The sequence below is a fragment of the Poecilia reticulata genome, linkage group LG12 (genome assembly GCF_000633615.1).
Source record: "Poecilia reticulata strain Guanapo linkage group LG12, Guppy_female_1.0+MT, whole genome shotgun sequence".
NCBI classification, from domain to species: domain Eukaryota; kingdom Metazoa; phylum Chordata; class Actinopteri; order Cyprinodontiformes; family Poeciliidae; genus Poecilia; species Poecilia reticulata.
The window spans coordinates 12,002,195-12,018,389 of NC_024342.1; the positions used below are offsets into that span (position 1 = coordinate 12,002,195).

Genomic DNA, 16,195 nt, shown 5'->3' on the forward strand with positions numbered 1-16,195 from the left:
TTTCTTCTCTTGGCAAAATACTGCAAGACATAATGCTCAGCATCCATTTAGGAATTATATTTCCCAAACATTTAGACGGGTCAGTKGCTTCTAATGGCCCGAGGAAGAGTGAATCTAATGAATAAGCAGAGTTTGTGGCAAAAGTCAGACTGTATTCTGGAAGTAATTTTGACTTGGTGTGCCTCAGGGCAATTGGATATTAAGACCAAGGAGAAGTGCAGAGTTATATTAAAGCTWAATATAATTGTATATTTGTTATTTATATCATAACCTCTTCTTTCAGCTTGGAATCCTTTATGTTCTGTTACATTTGCACTCTCTAATAGGAGCATAAAGGGACGTCAACAAGCAACTCACTCACACCTTAATCACTCAACACTTAAGAGGARCAAAATTGTRGATTACAAAACCATTACTAACCCTACACTATTGATGATTAACTTATTGATTCAGAGCCTGAGCACCACTCTTGATACATTGGAGCATAAAATTTGTCAAACATGCTTAAATATTACACAAGATTGACAAAGTTTGCTGTAGATGTACATTTTTCTCTAAATTCAGTTTTCATGCGAGTTTAAATAAGCACATCTACTGATTTTCTTTGTTTACAAGTGGCGTCCCTCAGGGCTTGCTCCTGCAATGAGGAAATCTGACAGCCTGTCCGACTTTCAGAGGGACATAAGGTTCACAAAAATGTAATCAATGAAGTCCAAAACAGACTGACTCAGATTCAAATAGCAAAACAAATGATTTTTTTATCATTTCCTCACAACTTCATTACATTTTATTAACCTCAAAATCTTCATGAATTGTTTTACAATATACTGAGTATCAATCCAGTAATCATTCCTCCTAATATATTTGTTCATACCACAAAGTTTATTTTGCTATTTTTTCACTTCTTCTCATCATCCCTTATTTATCCACAGCTTTTCACGGCCTTCATTGTTTCATGTTCACACCAGTGGCCGGTTATGCACATCCATAGGCCCAGTTCTTTATGGCTCATTAAGGAATTGTTTTCCTCAGACTGTTTTCTTAATCTTCTAAACCTTAACTTGACCTCCACTCTGGATGATAACAGGTTTTTCATAATAACTTTTTCTCATTATAGCAGCCGCTTACATGAGCCTCAGATTTCTATTATTAAGACCCAGTTTTGGGATCATAATGTTGCATTTAGTTTTACACTTGCAGGACTTTTGTCTCGTCTAATTAAAAGTTAATAACAAATGGCTCCATGAAACTATGTATAGTCTAACTCCTTAATAAGTATTATCTGTAAAGTTTGATCTTATGTATTCATACTTTTACAAGCCACTACATCTGTTAAGATACTAAAATATACTTACAGCTTGAATAATATTGCAATCTTTTATCATAATTCTTGACTTATACACATGTGTAATTATAACAAATCCACCCATAAGATATATATGCATTATATTTATACCTGTGGTATTTATTGATATGAATAAAATGACTTTCAGCTAGTCTCATGTCTGTGAAGGGGTCATTTAAGGTTAGCCAAAGGACAAACAGCTAAATTTACCTGGGTATCTAGCCCCAGGACTCATATCAGCTTTGGATAATGTCAAGAGCAAGATTGCAAATATGAACAGCTGATAAGTGCTCTTTCATTTAATCTGATAAGAACACTGCTCATCCATCTCCTGTTTAAGATTTAACAGGCACAGCAGCTTTCCAGGCTCCAAGTTTGGCAAAATCCAGAAGTTCTGAAAGTCTTTATGCACATATTCACAATATCTTTTTGTTATTTTTCTCCAATATTAAATTTTTTCGGGTGGTTTTGAGGTGGCTGTGGATCAGAGGGTAGAGTAGTAGTCTTGCAATTATAAAGTTAAAAGTTGTTTTTTTGTTGTTTTTTTGTTTTTCCCCAGATCTCTTGTGTCAATCTGCCTCTGGGCAAAGCACTTAACTCCAAGTTGCCCACTAATCTACATACACATCTATAAATGTGTGTGTTTTTAACTGCAACTGGGTGAAAATGGCTTAAGCATAAACTAATTTGAGTTGTCAAGATGACATGAACATGATAACATTTAGTCCAATTGCAATATTTAGTTTAGATTTTGTTTAATCTTTTTTTTTTTAAATAACATTAATGTTTCTAGATTTCAAAGTTTTATCTTGTTGAAGGGTTTACCTTACATAGAATGTGTCACACTATTAAACTGAACGTTGCTTAATAGGTTTACAGCTTTCAACTCATTATTGCAGGGCAGTTGCTTGGCGTCTAGTCACCAGTTTGTATTTAGATATTTCTCTCTCAATTATGGGCGCAGACAACTCTTAAATTGTTTTTGCAAATGACACCATCTTGAAAATCCTTGGCATAAGCCGTTATGTATTTAAACCTGCAGGCTTTAGTAGTTTGAGACTGTTCAGATGCTGGGGATTTTGTTGGATGAGCTCACTGCATCAGGTGCTTTGTGAACAACCTAACCTGGAGGGATGAGTTGTCATCAGCACGGCGTTGAAAGCAAAAACCAAGTGACAGATGAGCAGCAGTGAGGCTCTGTCTGTCACCACGTTCAAACCCTCGGGGGAATCTATTGCTCGATTATTATGGACTTCTGGTTGCAGCAGCGTTGCTGGCCAAGCCATCAAGTGGTCAAAAGGGGGGAAAAAGCTGATGACAAATGTGGGCAGGTGTTTTTCATCAGAGAAAATGCGCGATATCATAGGGGATTTGGGTTCCAGTTGAATTCTAATCTAGCTTTAAAACGCGAGAGTGAGTAATGAAGAGTTTGAATATTGTTAAAATGCAGCAAAAAAGTCGTGACTTTGATTTTAAAAACAAAGAACTAATGCAAAACCTGCAAAAACAGGTGCTAATAGCTACTTCAAATAAAAATAAACAATAACGTTAGCAACAATAAGTGAGATAAATGGAGCATATTACAAGAGTCCAACAAGCTAAAGCAAATGCAGCACCATAGAAACCACATAGATAAAAGTTTTTAACATGCATCATGCCTCAATCATATAGCTAAGATAAATGTATTACACTATAAGACTTGCACTGTGTATTATATGGAGAGTCTTACAAACTAGAACACCACATTAGACCAATCAAAATGGATATGTCTTTGTCTTTTTTAACCAAGAGAGCATCGATTGAGATCAAATCTCTTAGTGGTTTTCTGGGAAAATAGAAAGCAGTACAAATTGAGTCAGAACAAGTTACAGCAATGAAAGACAACATCGTTTTCTAATTCAATTGGGGAAACATTTATGGCCTGATTTCTCTGTTTCCAAGTCGTTAAGAAGTCCTTAATATCCTTGTGGGTGACCATGCAACCAATTCCAGTTATTCACTCATTTGAATGCCCTTTTACTAAGCACTGGGCAGACACTTTGCACTGAAAACAAGAGGACATCTCGAGACTAAAGATAGTAACAGCTAAACATTTTGATGAGTATAGGTCTGATAATACAAAGAACCTTATTCAGTTGTTTCAATCAATTACTTCCAAAATAATTTTCACCCTCTTTTGTGAGATATGTGCTGTACACTCCAACTGAAACAGAAATCAGTCATGAGAGACAAAGCAAAAAAAAGTAGTACAATGTTAAATGAAAACCTGAAGTTATTCTCAGCATTTGTTGTTCTTCATTGCGTGTCTACCTGCATGTCTTATTTTGTAATATTAGTTTGCTTGACCTTCCAAAAGTTCTCCCAATCTAAGCTCCACATCCCTTCTCAACACCACCCTTTTCTTCAGACACAGTCCTCCACTCTGGGTTGGCCATTGCAACACTTAGATTTTTTTTTTCCAGTGCAGTTATTATTTTGTTGAACTGGATGTGAACTGGACTAAAAAAAGTAAAATCTTTCTTCATCTGTAGCTTAGCTAGCAGATACCTGAAGGCTTTATTTCAGACATGACTAGAAAATGGAACTGTGACAACTGCTGCACCCACCTTGACAAAACCCCCAGCTGCACCTGAAGGAAGGTAACCGCAGTACATGATACTGACAGAGTAATTGCTGATGTTCAGTCCAAACCAACTGAAATCCATTACAGTACACGAGTGGTAAAATTCACTAAATTCACTAGTTTGTTTTACAGTGTTGAGTTCAGGACACTCTGCTCGGCTAACTATTTTTGTGTTTCATGTTTTTGGCAACACTTTAGGAATATCTTCATTAGCACTAGATCTTAAAAATGTTTTAGTACCTATGAAAAGTATTCATCCGCTTGGCCTATTCCCCTTTGCACTTTTTCAAATCACGATCAACAAAAAGAATTACAAAAAAAATGAATGTCCAAATGAAAAGTTATCAAAACAATGCTAATGAAATAAAATGTGTAATATAAAATTATTTTTTAATGAATATAAAAACAACCAGAGATGACTGTTAATAGGCACTATATTAAGTATTGTATGTACTGATAAAAAAATAATAATAATGAAAACTTGCAAGAATGAGACAGTTTGGCATTAGGCTCATCTCATCATTGTGACGGTTGCAAGGTGAGGCTAGATGTGGAGAGATATTTAATTGCAGAAGGATTTTGATTTATTTGGCAGAGAAGGTTGAAAACTCAGCTGTGGAATATAAAGAGTTGCTCCCTCTCAAATTGTTCAGTGACATATTTAGTATGTCTTACTCCAGCTCATTTTTTTAGGCTACACATGGCGTGCAGTAGAACTGCTTGACAGTTATGATTCATGTTGCTTGGTAAAAGCTGGACATTGGCAGTTTAGTTGAAGTGTTACAGAATAATACATGCATGCGTTCTCCACGTTAACTTTAGATGAAAATATTAACATGCTTCCGTTTCAGCTTTTTGCACTCTACAACTTTTTACCGAGACTGTAAATGCGTAGCTCTATTCAGTTGCCACCCGACTCTCTCTTACGGTCGATAACCTAAGGCGTCTCAATAGATAAACCAATACAATGTGCTGACACAAGAATGAATGATAAATGATGCATAATATAACAGAGCTTTATTGATATTTCTCATTAGAGAAAAGGAAGCGTAATTTATCTGTATTTTTTTCACCACATACGAACAAGAGTACTTTACAGTTTAACAGTCTTCATACTGGGTTGAGTCTTATTTTCAAGTAATTAAATTTGGTAACAGTAAAGCGTATTTGTCTGTCGTAAGAAGCGTCTCTGCTCTTTCCACATTACGACTGTAATTTGTGCAACGGGAATATTTCTAGTTTTTCTCATAACTGCCTTTAACGCTTGACATATTTGTTTAGCATTAATAAACAATGAAACAAACGCAAACAACGTTGGAGAAATAACTCGCGATGGCGGAACTGATAAACTACAAGGATTTCATTTGACATGCTAAACGGTTACTGTAGCCGACTTCCTTTGTTTCCTTAATTTCCATTCATCATTTCATTTGCGTCCTCGAGCTTTAGAGAAAGATCAAGGCACTATTATTATGCAGATAAACTCTTCACCATTTCAGTCACTTCTTAGAGAACACCCACCCGTCCCGTTTCCTCACCGCCATCACCCTCCCCTGGATCACTGCAGTGCTTTCACTGAGCACTCTGAAAGCTGCGCCTTTTGTCATTCACTCACTCGGTCCTGTGGGGAAATTCTTTCAAGCCACATCACTTAACATTATGTGAAGATAATAAATCAGAAGGGACAGTTGACAATTCTCAACACAAATTTCACTGCAATGAGATGATTTACAGGAATTCAGAGTTACTGCGGCATTTTTTTTTTTATTGTTCAGTAATCTGTGCGAGTCTGGTCAGAAGCTAGCATGTTGTTTTTATTCATGTTTGGTAACTGAAGGATGCATTTAATCAGTTTCTGTTTAAATCATTTTCCCACTAATATTTTGTTAAATATTCCTTAACAAGTTGCACATAATCCATACGTTACAAAGTAATCTTTAACAACAAGATTCTGGTATAATTCTATTATCATTTGCTATTAGATCACCGCTGTTGTCAGAATTGGAGGAGCTCCTTAGAAAAATGTTAACTAGGGTTGTGACGGTACACATGCAGTATGGAGAATATCGGCTGCTCAGCCCTTAACTGTACCGATGAACGCCTGAGCACATGCAGAATGATCTGTAATGGAGCAAATTTAAAAGGTGTCACCAGAACAAAACAGAAAAATCCCAGTCATCACTAAACTCCTCTGTTTGGGAATATTAAAAGGGTGGTAATCTGTATTGTGCAKGCACAGAATGCCCTTTTGTTGCACAATCACGTAATTATGCTTCTTTCAGAAAAAAAAAGTAAAAAAAAAAATGGCAGCGTCACAGTCAATGATTAGGAAGATGAATTAGTTGAGATACACAAATGGCATCAAAAAGCCATTTGATGCAACTTTTTCACAAGCCGAAAAATTTTTTGAATATTACTGTTGATGTACTGAAAAACACATTAATAAATCCTTCTTAGTTGTTTACAATTTTACATTTCAGGTTTTATATATATATGTGTGTGTGTGTGCGTGCGTGCGTAGGTGTGTGTGTGTGTGTGCGTGTGTGTGTGCGTGTGTGTGTGTGTGTGTGTGCGTGTGTGCGTGCGCGCATGCGTGTGTGTGTGTGTTTATTCAATTCAACACTGAATGAGTGTTATTACATGTGGCGCTCATACTTGAAATTATGTCTCGTCATAAACGTTATGAAGCTACAGTAGAAAATTATTGCATTTCCTATCACAGTATCTAACACTGACCTCCTTAGGGCTCAGCTGGAATAATTCTCCATCTTATTTTCAAGGTTATTTTGGACTTTATTTATCTAATATCGATCGATCACCAACCTTATCCACTCGAGTTCTCCAGGCAAAAAAGCCTAATTTTCTGTAATCCAAAATCCTATGTATTAACATTCTACTACAGTTGTGCCAAAACATGTTTTCACTTTTAGTCCGTTGAGCTCTCAAGAAGCTGTGTCCATCTATCACCAATAGCTCACAGCCGACCTTAATGTGTCTAACTATCTTAATAGTTCTTCATTGGGATGCTTTTTAGGAGGTAAACACTTCATACTCTTCCAAAAACATATCCCATTATTATCTGTTGCTCTGTCAAAAAACAAAACAAAAAAAAAAAAAAAAAACAGAAGCAGTGTATATGTATCTACCTGCACAGAAGATATGGCAGGTAAGGTTTAGTTGTGTGAATTCAAAAGCTTGCAGTTTGAAGATTTGACCAGGTTTGCTGTTGATCAGAAGCTTAATCCTGATGGGCAGCAAAGCAAGGCAGCAGCTCAGGGAAGGTAAAGTAAGCAGCAAGGTGCTGTGTTGGCAGAGAATCTCCAGGCTGCCTGAAACAGGGAAACCACACTGCCAGGGCCAGACTGATGGCAAGTTGGAGGAAGAAGCTGGGGGTGTGGTGCAGAGCGAGGCGAGCTGGGAGACTTGGCTGGTAAGGTGCTGCTGCATAAGGCTTGCTAGATCAGGTAGTTAACAAAAAGTCCTTGCAATTCTAACTACATTGGTGAGAAAAATCCACAGCAAAGGAAAGAGACTTGAGTTGACGTAGAATATGTTTGGAACAGTTGACAAGTCCCACAATTTCGACTGGAAAGAGTGAGACAAATTGCCACATCCATACTGGTGCACACACTCACACGCCAACTGCTGCAAAGATCACAAACAGAGGACCAAAACAACCAGCTGGGAGAACATATACAGAAACAATAGCGGCAAAACAAAGGGCTGGGCCATTACTGTGACAATTATGTTTTGTAATAAGCTGCCAGGCTCTGAAAAGGATCACATTTTTGTTCTTTCATCAAAATCTTTTTTTTTTTTATGTTGGAGTAGCAAATTCAATGATACTATAATAAGCCAGGCACATCCAACCCTCCAAATATGTAGTCTTTATTGGAAACATGGCTTTATTTATTTCAAGCAGAGGTATAGAAAACAGGCCTCTCATTTCTGATTAGCAATCCCTGAATGTGTCAGCTAAAATGACAAATGCTCTTGGCATATTTCTGCAGCTGACTCATAGCAAAAATACATCTGCTCGAAAGGCTCCTTATACGCCAGACAACTATAATGATCGTGTGTTTAAGAACTGCATGTCCTGGGCAAAATTTCAGCAGAGTCACTCAACTTGACACTTGGAGAAAACATAAAAAACATGTTAAAATACTGACTTCATGTTAAAATATGACGTCTGTCCTACAAATTACAGTTTGCAGACATATTGAGTGATGTTTATAGGTTAAAACATTCAACACCTGAAGGCTCTGAGTCAGTTTATTGGGGTTCAAAACCGATCCCAAAATCAGATTTTTTTTTTCCTGCAGTTTCAGGAGTCTGAATATTTCTCTTACCATTTATATATTTATCTGATCAATGAAAGTATTTTAGAAATGCTGCTTCAAAGATGAATATTTTCCCACTTAACGACAATTTCATCGCCTCTCAATTTACGTTTTTATTTGCCGGTTTTAGAACGTGTAAACCTTGTAAATTTGCTGGCAGGTGTTTATGGCGTAAAAACAAATTGTCATAAGTCAAGACTTTCAAAGCTTATTTGACCTTTAATATGACGTTTATCCAGAACAATTGAATAAATAAAAAAAAAATCACATTTATTCCCACTTACAAAGAAAAAATTTTAAAACAGACTGGAAACCAAAGGTTCAACATCCTCGTTGGATATGTACAGACAAGACTCTCTTGATTCATTTCCGTGTTTGACTTCTTGTCTGGGGGTCTGTTGACATGTTACATGTTAACTTAATTCACTTTGACAAAAACACAGTTCCAGCTGAAAAAAAGGAGAATGATGCTGCCACCACCATATTTCACTGTGGCCTAAATTTTTACTTTTTCTCACTATAATACACGCCAATACTAAGGTTTTAGAATATTTTTGTCAGGATGTTGTCATTATATATATATATATTTGTTTTTATCTTGGCATGTAGCGAGTGCAGGAGGTTATTGTCACATGTAGAAATTTAGCACAAGTCCTGTTTTGAAATCCTTCAGTTATCATCAGCCTCTTTGGCGCCTCCTGTTGGACAAGAGGATTCTTTTCTTAAAATTCTCTAAAATATTTCACTGCAAACTTCACTATACCAGAGATGATCTACGTTTACATAAGTTCTGCTAGAGGGAATCGCACCCACAATAGAAAGGGGCATTACATCGATCTGCCAGCCTGATGGCCTGTAAAGATAGAAAATGCTGCAGGATAAATGTCTTCTCAGAGGTGTTTGTTCCTGAGCCAGTGTAAGTAAAACAGTTTGCTTCAGGCAGGATTGGTTTAAGAAGAAACAACGCGCTTGGCAGATGCTTATGTGTGACTAGAAAAGGAGCAGCGATTTCTTTTTCCCCCCATAATTCTGGTGTCAGGAGAAAGCAGTTTTGAGGCTTTTCTGAAGCATGTAATGTTTTGAATGTCCAACTTCTTTCTTGCTTATTAAGGAATATTAACATGAGTTGGAATATGTTTAGGTGACACATGAGGCAAGAACATGTGGGGCATGACATTGATTTAAGGTTGCTGTGCAAGAGATGATTCAGCCAGGCGTCATACTCCAGCTTAGAGTCCCACCAGGACTCCTCTGCTTTAAATGTCATCACTTTACAATTTTACTGGCTAGAASTGAATCATGTAAGAATGTGTGGTTAGGGAATAGCTGGATAAATATCCTTCATGGCTGGGATGATCTAGAAGCAACACAGAACGACACCTAAACAAACTCCAACAACATAAAACCACAAAAAACRATAGTCACATTGCACCCTAAAGAGTTCATCTCAGAGGAGTGACACAAAGAAATGGCACAATAATGAGCTCAAATCCYTTTGGACTATTTCAGTTTCATCAACTCAGCAGAAATCCCGTCCTTATAAAACCCAACTCCGGCGAGGAGCGGCTCAGCGAATGCAGCCTGGACTCTGTGGAGGAGAGTCATGGTTCCAGAGACGCTGTAGAACGACAGAGTTCCTGCTCTGTGGTCCAGGTACACTCCGACTCTGGAGGAAGCGGGACCYGAAACTGGACTCTTCATCCTGTTGTGCCAAAATGTGTAACCGTTTCTGTCACAATACAAGGACCAAGATTTGCAGTTAGATCGAAACTCGCATTCATCTAAGTTYCCTGCTCTGCTGATTGACTTGTATGAAGCCGCAATGTCAACTCGCCTCCCTTTCCACTCCACTTCCCAGTAGCAGCGTCCAGTCAAGCTCTCTCTGCTCAGGATCYGGAGCCAGCCGGTGAATCGGTCTGGATGGTCAGAATAAAGCTGCTTCTCTTTCAGCAACGTTGCTTTTCTGTTCCCGTCAGATAATAATAAATGCCTGTTTGCCGTGTTTGGATCCAGAGCAATTTCCTGYGAATATTTTAAGAATCCAGCTCTAGTCTTTGGTTCTGGTTCTGACAGCAAAACGTCCACTTCAGCGACTGCGTCTGAGATGTCTGTCCATGTGTCTCTCAGGACGCTCTGTAGTTTATCTCTGAGCTCTGACACAGCTGTTGTCACATCTTCAAAGTACCTCAGAGGACGGATCTTGATGCTGGATGAGTGTGTCGCATCCCTTGGTATTGACAGTGAGGGGTAGTTGAGGAGAAGCCGGTTGTGATCTGAGTTTGAGAGCTTCTCCAGCTCAGCGTCTTTCTTCTTCAGCTCAGTGATCTCTCGCTCCAGCTTCTCCTGAAGCTCTCTGACTCGACTCACTTCGTTGTCCTGTTGGGATCTAATCTGCTGCTGCACGTCAGCGCTTCTTTTCGAGGCGAGACGGATCAGCTCGGTGAAGATCTTCTCGCTGTYCTCCGCTGCTTTATCGGCTGAAGCATTGATGGCCTCCACCTCCTGCCGAAGCAGCTTCATTTCTTTCTCCCGATCCCAGATTCCCTTCTGGATTTGCTGTCGTCTCACCAGAAGCTTCTTCTGCTTCCCAGACGTTTCTGCTGCAGCTGATCCTTTTTTCTGGTCTTTATTTTCATCCRTCAAGCAGAGAAAGCAGGTACCCTGCATCTCCATCGCCTCACCGTGATGAGGGCAGATGTTCTCCTGGAGCTTCTTGGAAGGGTCCACCAACTTGTGCTTCTGTAAAGGCGGAGCGTCGTAGTGAGGTTGGAGGTGATACTCGCAGTAAGCCGCGGGACAGGTTAAACAAAACTTAACAGCCTTCAACTTCCTTTGAGTGCAAACATCACAAGCCACRTCTCCTGGTCTGGCATARCAGTGGTCATCCGGATCAGCTCGGACTCCAGTTTTCTTGAGATCCTCCACTAAATCCGCTAAGATTGTGCTTTTCTTCAAAACRGGCTTCTTTTTGAACGCCTCCCTGCACTGGGGGCAGCTGTAGATKTTCCTGTGATCCTCTTCATCCCAGTGGGTTCTGATGCAGCTCATACAGTAGCTGTGTCCGCAGGGTATKGTCACGGGGTCCTTCAGCAGATCCAAACAGATGGAACAAGAATATTTGTCCTCGTCTAGCTGAAGTCCTTTCTGTGCCATTTTYCCGTCTCAKGAGCAACGACGAAGTTTTGACTTCCTATGAGCAAGAATTGGTTTGGACTCTGATCTAAAAACTTGTCGCTGCAGTGAATCTCAGTGGTTACACCCATCATTCTGCTTGTAGATCTGAATAGGAGRRAACAAAGTGTTACGCAAACATGTCTGGGCTGGTTTTGTTCAGCCAGGAAAGGGAGGGAGGAGGCGGCAAACCAAGCATTGTGYTTAATCCTCTCGTCATTTTTAAACTTCGWGTTTTGTCAGTTTGACGTGGTAAATTCTTTCCACTGACTASTGAACATAAGCATCCCAGCTTCTATAAAAGTAATGAAAGGCTTTATTTGATCTTAGCTTAAGGGTTAGTAACACTCCAGCTGAGTTGCATAAGTTTTAAGGTCAGAGKGCACTAACTTTCAGACCACAGTTTGATCAGGAAACTGGCCAACRACTGGAGTTTAATTGAGCATTTCTATTTAAAGACACACAGGCACTAACATAATTACACAGATTCATAAATATGACTTCCTATTGGGCTTTTTTTTTTCTATCGTGTTGTAAAGAAAAATAATAAATGTAGATAGTAAATACTATAGAACCTTACTGTGACAAATCCAAACTATTCCTCTGATAAACTGCGACTAAGTGACACACTATGAAGTTGCAAAATATGTACTGGGTTTTTAACATAAATGATAAATTATAAACAATGACTTATGCAGCAACAAAAATAAAAGACCCATTTATTACTTTTGATAAAAGAAACACAGRCTTTTTATAAAACATTCCTACTTTTAGTTTGATTTCAAGCTGACAGTGAAAAAAATAATGTATCAGTTCAAGCTAAAGCAAAGGAAGGTGACATTTACCAAAGCATCCAATCTCACTCCAGTCATTGTCAAGTAATTTTTCTTAAACTTTTATTTTTGCTTCATTTTCTGACAAATGAACCAGTGTAGAAAGCTTTTTTTTTTTTTAAGTTACACAATGTTCAATGTTGGTCCGAGGTTCATATATTCTCATCATGAACCTGAATGTCATCAACTATGATTATAAACAAACATGATGGAAACGTTTGAGTTTATTGCAGATTTTGGTTGCAGAGAAACCAGATAGTTTTGTAGTTTTGTCCTGCTATAATTCTAGAGGAATATTTGTTCCCAGCTCATTTAAATTGGGTTTATTTTCTGCCACGTCATCTGGATTTTTAAAAGATTCAAGGTTGGGGCCGTTCAAAAACTTAATGCTACCTTAGCCTTTCCAATCTAAAGCACCTGCTGTGACACRTGTTGGAGATCATGCTTCTTTTTCTCAAACTTGTAATCGTCTAGTTGATGGTTCAGGAGAGCTGGTCCTCCTCCTCCTTCTTTGCTGTCTCCACCAAACCCAATGGCARGAAAACAAACTCTCACCATGATGCCAATACATTCATTTTCTGATACCTGGAGAAGTGTTTTTAGGTTTAAGGGCATTTTTTTGACTCTTATAAACATAGTTGTCATTATTTCCAGCTCAATATTTACAGTATCCTACAACGCAAAGCTTTCTCTTAAAATTACTAGTGATGGTTTATATTATATATTACGCTATAAGGTCTTTTTGGTAAAAAAAAAAAAATAAATAAAAAATCCTAGCGATAGAAATGTGAATATGGTGTGAATGGAACAAGTAATTTTTCCATTTCCACTTCTGCTCTCAGCCTATATAATGACAGCCTAATATGCTTTGCTTTTTTTACTCACGGCACAAAAGAGCCATTGAGACTTAGACACAGTGGAAATTTGTATGTCATTTTAYCACTGCATGTGTTTTCAATAAGAAAAAAATCGAATGATTCACAAACGACCAAGGGCGGTCAGCGTCAGGGCCAGCTGTCCGGTATGCCTCTGAGATCTGCAGTATTCTATTAGCTTTGTATCGCTGCATCCTTGCCTTTTCTTTCTCTATGTCTGCTCAAACATCCTGGCACTAACCTTCAGGTTTCAGTATTTAAATGTAGGTTGTAGGTGTCTTTCATAAAAAAAAGAAAAAAAAAAAAAAGAAAGAAAAAACACATTAACTTCAGCAGTTATAAAAACATTGCACTCCACTTCAGGAACGTGTAAAAGGTGTTTTGTTTCCGCTGTGTGCAGTCGGAAACGCGGCTCTTCACTGATGGCTGAAGTAAAAACAATGACCTTAAAACAGAGCAGGGGAGTTGTCAGGTTGGCTTAGTACCTGTTAAACAACTGTGAAGCTCAACATGTAGTTGGGAAAGGATGTTTTTTCCATTGAGCAAGGTGACAGAAAAGATATATTTTGGAAAAGGTCACATCAGCTACATCAGTACCTCCCGAGGGCATGCCAGAGGAGGGGCATGTCAACCTGCTCACAGTAAATTCAACATTTTATTTTTTTTTCAAACATCCAAGCTTATACAACTCAGTGGGCAGGTGTGGGTATTTTCCTCTGTTTGGGTGCAAGTGTCTGCATCTGCCTTGGTATCTGACATTCTCAGACAGCTGGCATGCCTCAGTTCAAGAGATGGCTTGACCGCTGAACCATGCTCTTGTCGTGTGCAGTCCCACTCACAAACTCACACAAAAAAAACACTTCAAGCACTTCACTAAGCTACTGAGGCTACCAGGGCCCAGCATTGTTTGCATAGAACCAAGTAGAAACTAGTAATTTACTCAAATCTAAGCTATAGACATTCTAAAGGAGACACTAATTAGGACATAATTGTAAAGCAGAAAGAAAACGATTCATAGCTTTCAAGATTTTTTTTTTAAAATACAAATCTGAAAAGCAAACCATGCTGATATTTTGCTAAAGTATTTGAGGCACTTGTACCTCTATCAGCCTTTTTTATTCTTTGCCCAATATTGCTCTAGTTCCGTCAAATTATATGGAGAACATCGGTGAACAGACATTTTTGACACATGAATATGCCTTCATTTTAACCTTTTCATTTTGCCCCATGATGTATAATAATAATACTTATTTTGCCTCTTTTCCATAATGACCAGATTACCGGAATGCATAATCTTTGTTGACAGCTGAGTTGTTGATCTCTGTAGCTCTTCTAGAGGTACCATAGGCCTCTTGGCTGCATCTCAGATTAATTCTCTTTTCTATTCTACTGCCATGTCTGTATATTTGTAGTGGTGCCATTTTTTTTGTACCATGTCTTAAAACATGACACTTAATAATGTATCGTTGTGGTGATGGACAAACATGCAGATATTTGGGTTCACTGATTAGTTTCAGCTGTTCGTGATAATGAAGAGGTAAAGTGCACAGAACGTATTCTGGTTCCACCCACAGAACGAGTTGATCTGGATTCCTGTTGCAGCGTGCCACTGAGTTCCCACAGGCAGACTGCTTCGTCCCTGACCTGTCTAGCGTGTTGCTTGGTCTTCATGAAACTCTTTGCTCACTAAAGTTTTTAAAGGAACAGCTTTACTTACTCTGCTTTCAACTTAAGCTTCTTCTTAAAACAATTGGTGGCACTTGGTTTTATTTAGAGGTAACAGAGTAGGAGCGATTGCCATAAAAATACTTTTCTGATTTTTGTTTGTAAAAGCACACAAATAAATGAAGCAATGTGTCTTTGGCCTTTCATGTCACCATTATATGCCATGGTGTTTCTTTCCTGCTTTAACACTGGATTCTGAAAAAAAAACTACTTAACTACTCTGGTAACATGAAAGATGAAAAGTTTCATGTATTCAATAAGAATGTATTTGGTTCTATGGTTTGCCATATGTTTGTACATAATGTACCCACATGTACAGCTGTAGGGAATATTTAGTATGAAGTTTATTTTATATTTTTGTGTCAAGTAAGATAAAAAAAATATTTTTTATCCTCGTTTATCCTTTTTTCACATTTTTCTTGTTTGTCTCTTGTAATTTTTCACCCTTTCTTCTCTTTTTTCTTTAGATTTCTGGCCAACACCTCATTTGAGGGCCAAAGTGGTTTTATATCCAAAGAAAGCCAAAGTCAGAATATCATCTCAGAGGCCCATCACTACATCTGGTCTCTCCAGCTGGACCCTCTTGGYCAGCCAACCTGGACCCGTCTGGGTCGCTGGCGCAGAGGGAGAGTTCTAATGGACCAGGGGGCTTGGCCAAGCCATCATGGCTCTGGTAGCGGAGGAGACTGGCGCCGATCTGCGCGGTTGCACGTGCGAGTGGTGACGCTGGTGGAGCATCCCTTTGTGTTTACCCGTGAGGTGGATGGAGACGGGATGTGTCCAGCGGGCCAGCTGTGCTTGGACCCRCTTACCAACGAGACCTCGGTTTTGAAAGGACTTTTCCAGAAACTCGCAGGACATAATGGATCTGTTCCTACAGAACTGAAGAAATGTTGCTACGGTTACTGCATTGACCTGCTGGAAAAGCTGGCGGAGGACATTGGCTTTACTTTTGACCTGTACATTGTTGGTGACGGGAAGTATGGAGGGTACAAGAACGGGCGCTGGACGGGACTGGTGGGCGATCTGCTAAGTGGTGCCGCCCACCTGGCGGTGACGTCATTCAGCATTAATTCAGCCAGAAGTCAAGTCATTGACTTTACATCACCCTTCTTCTCCACCAGCCTGGGGATTCTGGTCAGTACTGTCCTTCTCACTCTCACTACTTTTTGATCGCCTGTTAAATCCCAGTTCTTACTCTTTATTTCAGTCTCTCTTTAGCCTATCTTTTTCACTGCGTGTCATTGTCCTCCCTTAAATTCTCTCTGCTTGGTATTCTGGTG

General features: G+C 38.9%; 2 protein-coding genes across 2 annotated transcripts in view; one reads left to right on the top strand and one right to left on the bottom strand.

Moving 5' to 3' along the window:
* grin3a (glutamate receptor, ionotropic, N-methyl-D-aspartate 3A) overlaps positions 1–16,195 on the top strand; it is a 50,298-nt gene that overhangs the window by 13,739 nt on the left and 20,364 nt on the right. The window contains exon 3 of the mRNA XM_008423867.2: positions 15,380–16,049. Coding sequence (XP_008422089.1) covers positions 15,380–16,049 — 670 coding nt within the window. The remainder of the gene's footprint in view (positions 1–15,379; positions 16,050–16,195) is intronic.
* Positions 7,867–11,552, bottom strand: LOC103473549 (tripartite motif-containing protein 16-like). Its single transcript, XM_008423866.2, has one exon. It carries the CDS (start codon positions 11,459–11,461, stop codon positions 9,809–9,811), a length of 1,653 nt encoding a protein of 550 aa, XP_008422088.1. The 5' UTR covers positions 11,462–11,552; the 3' UTR covers positions 7,867–9,808.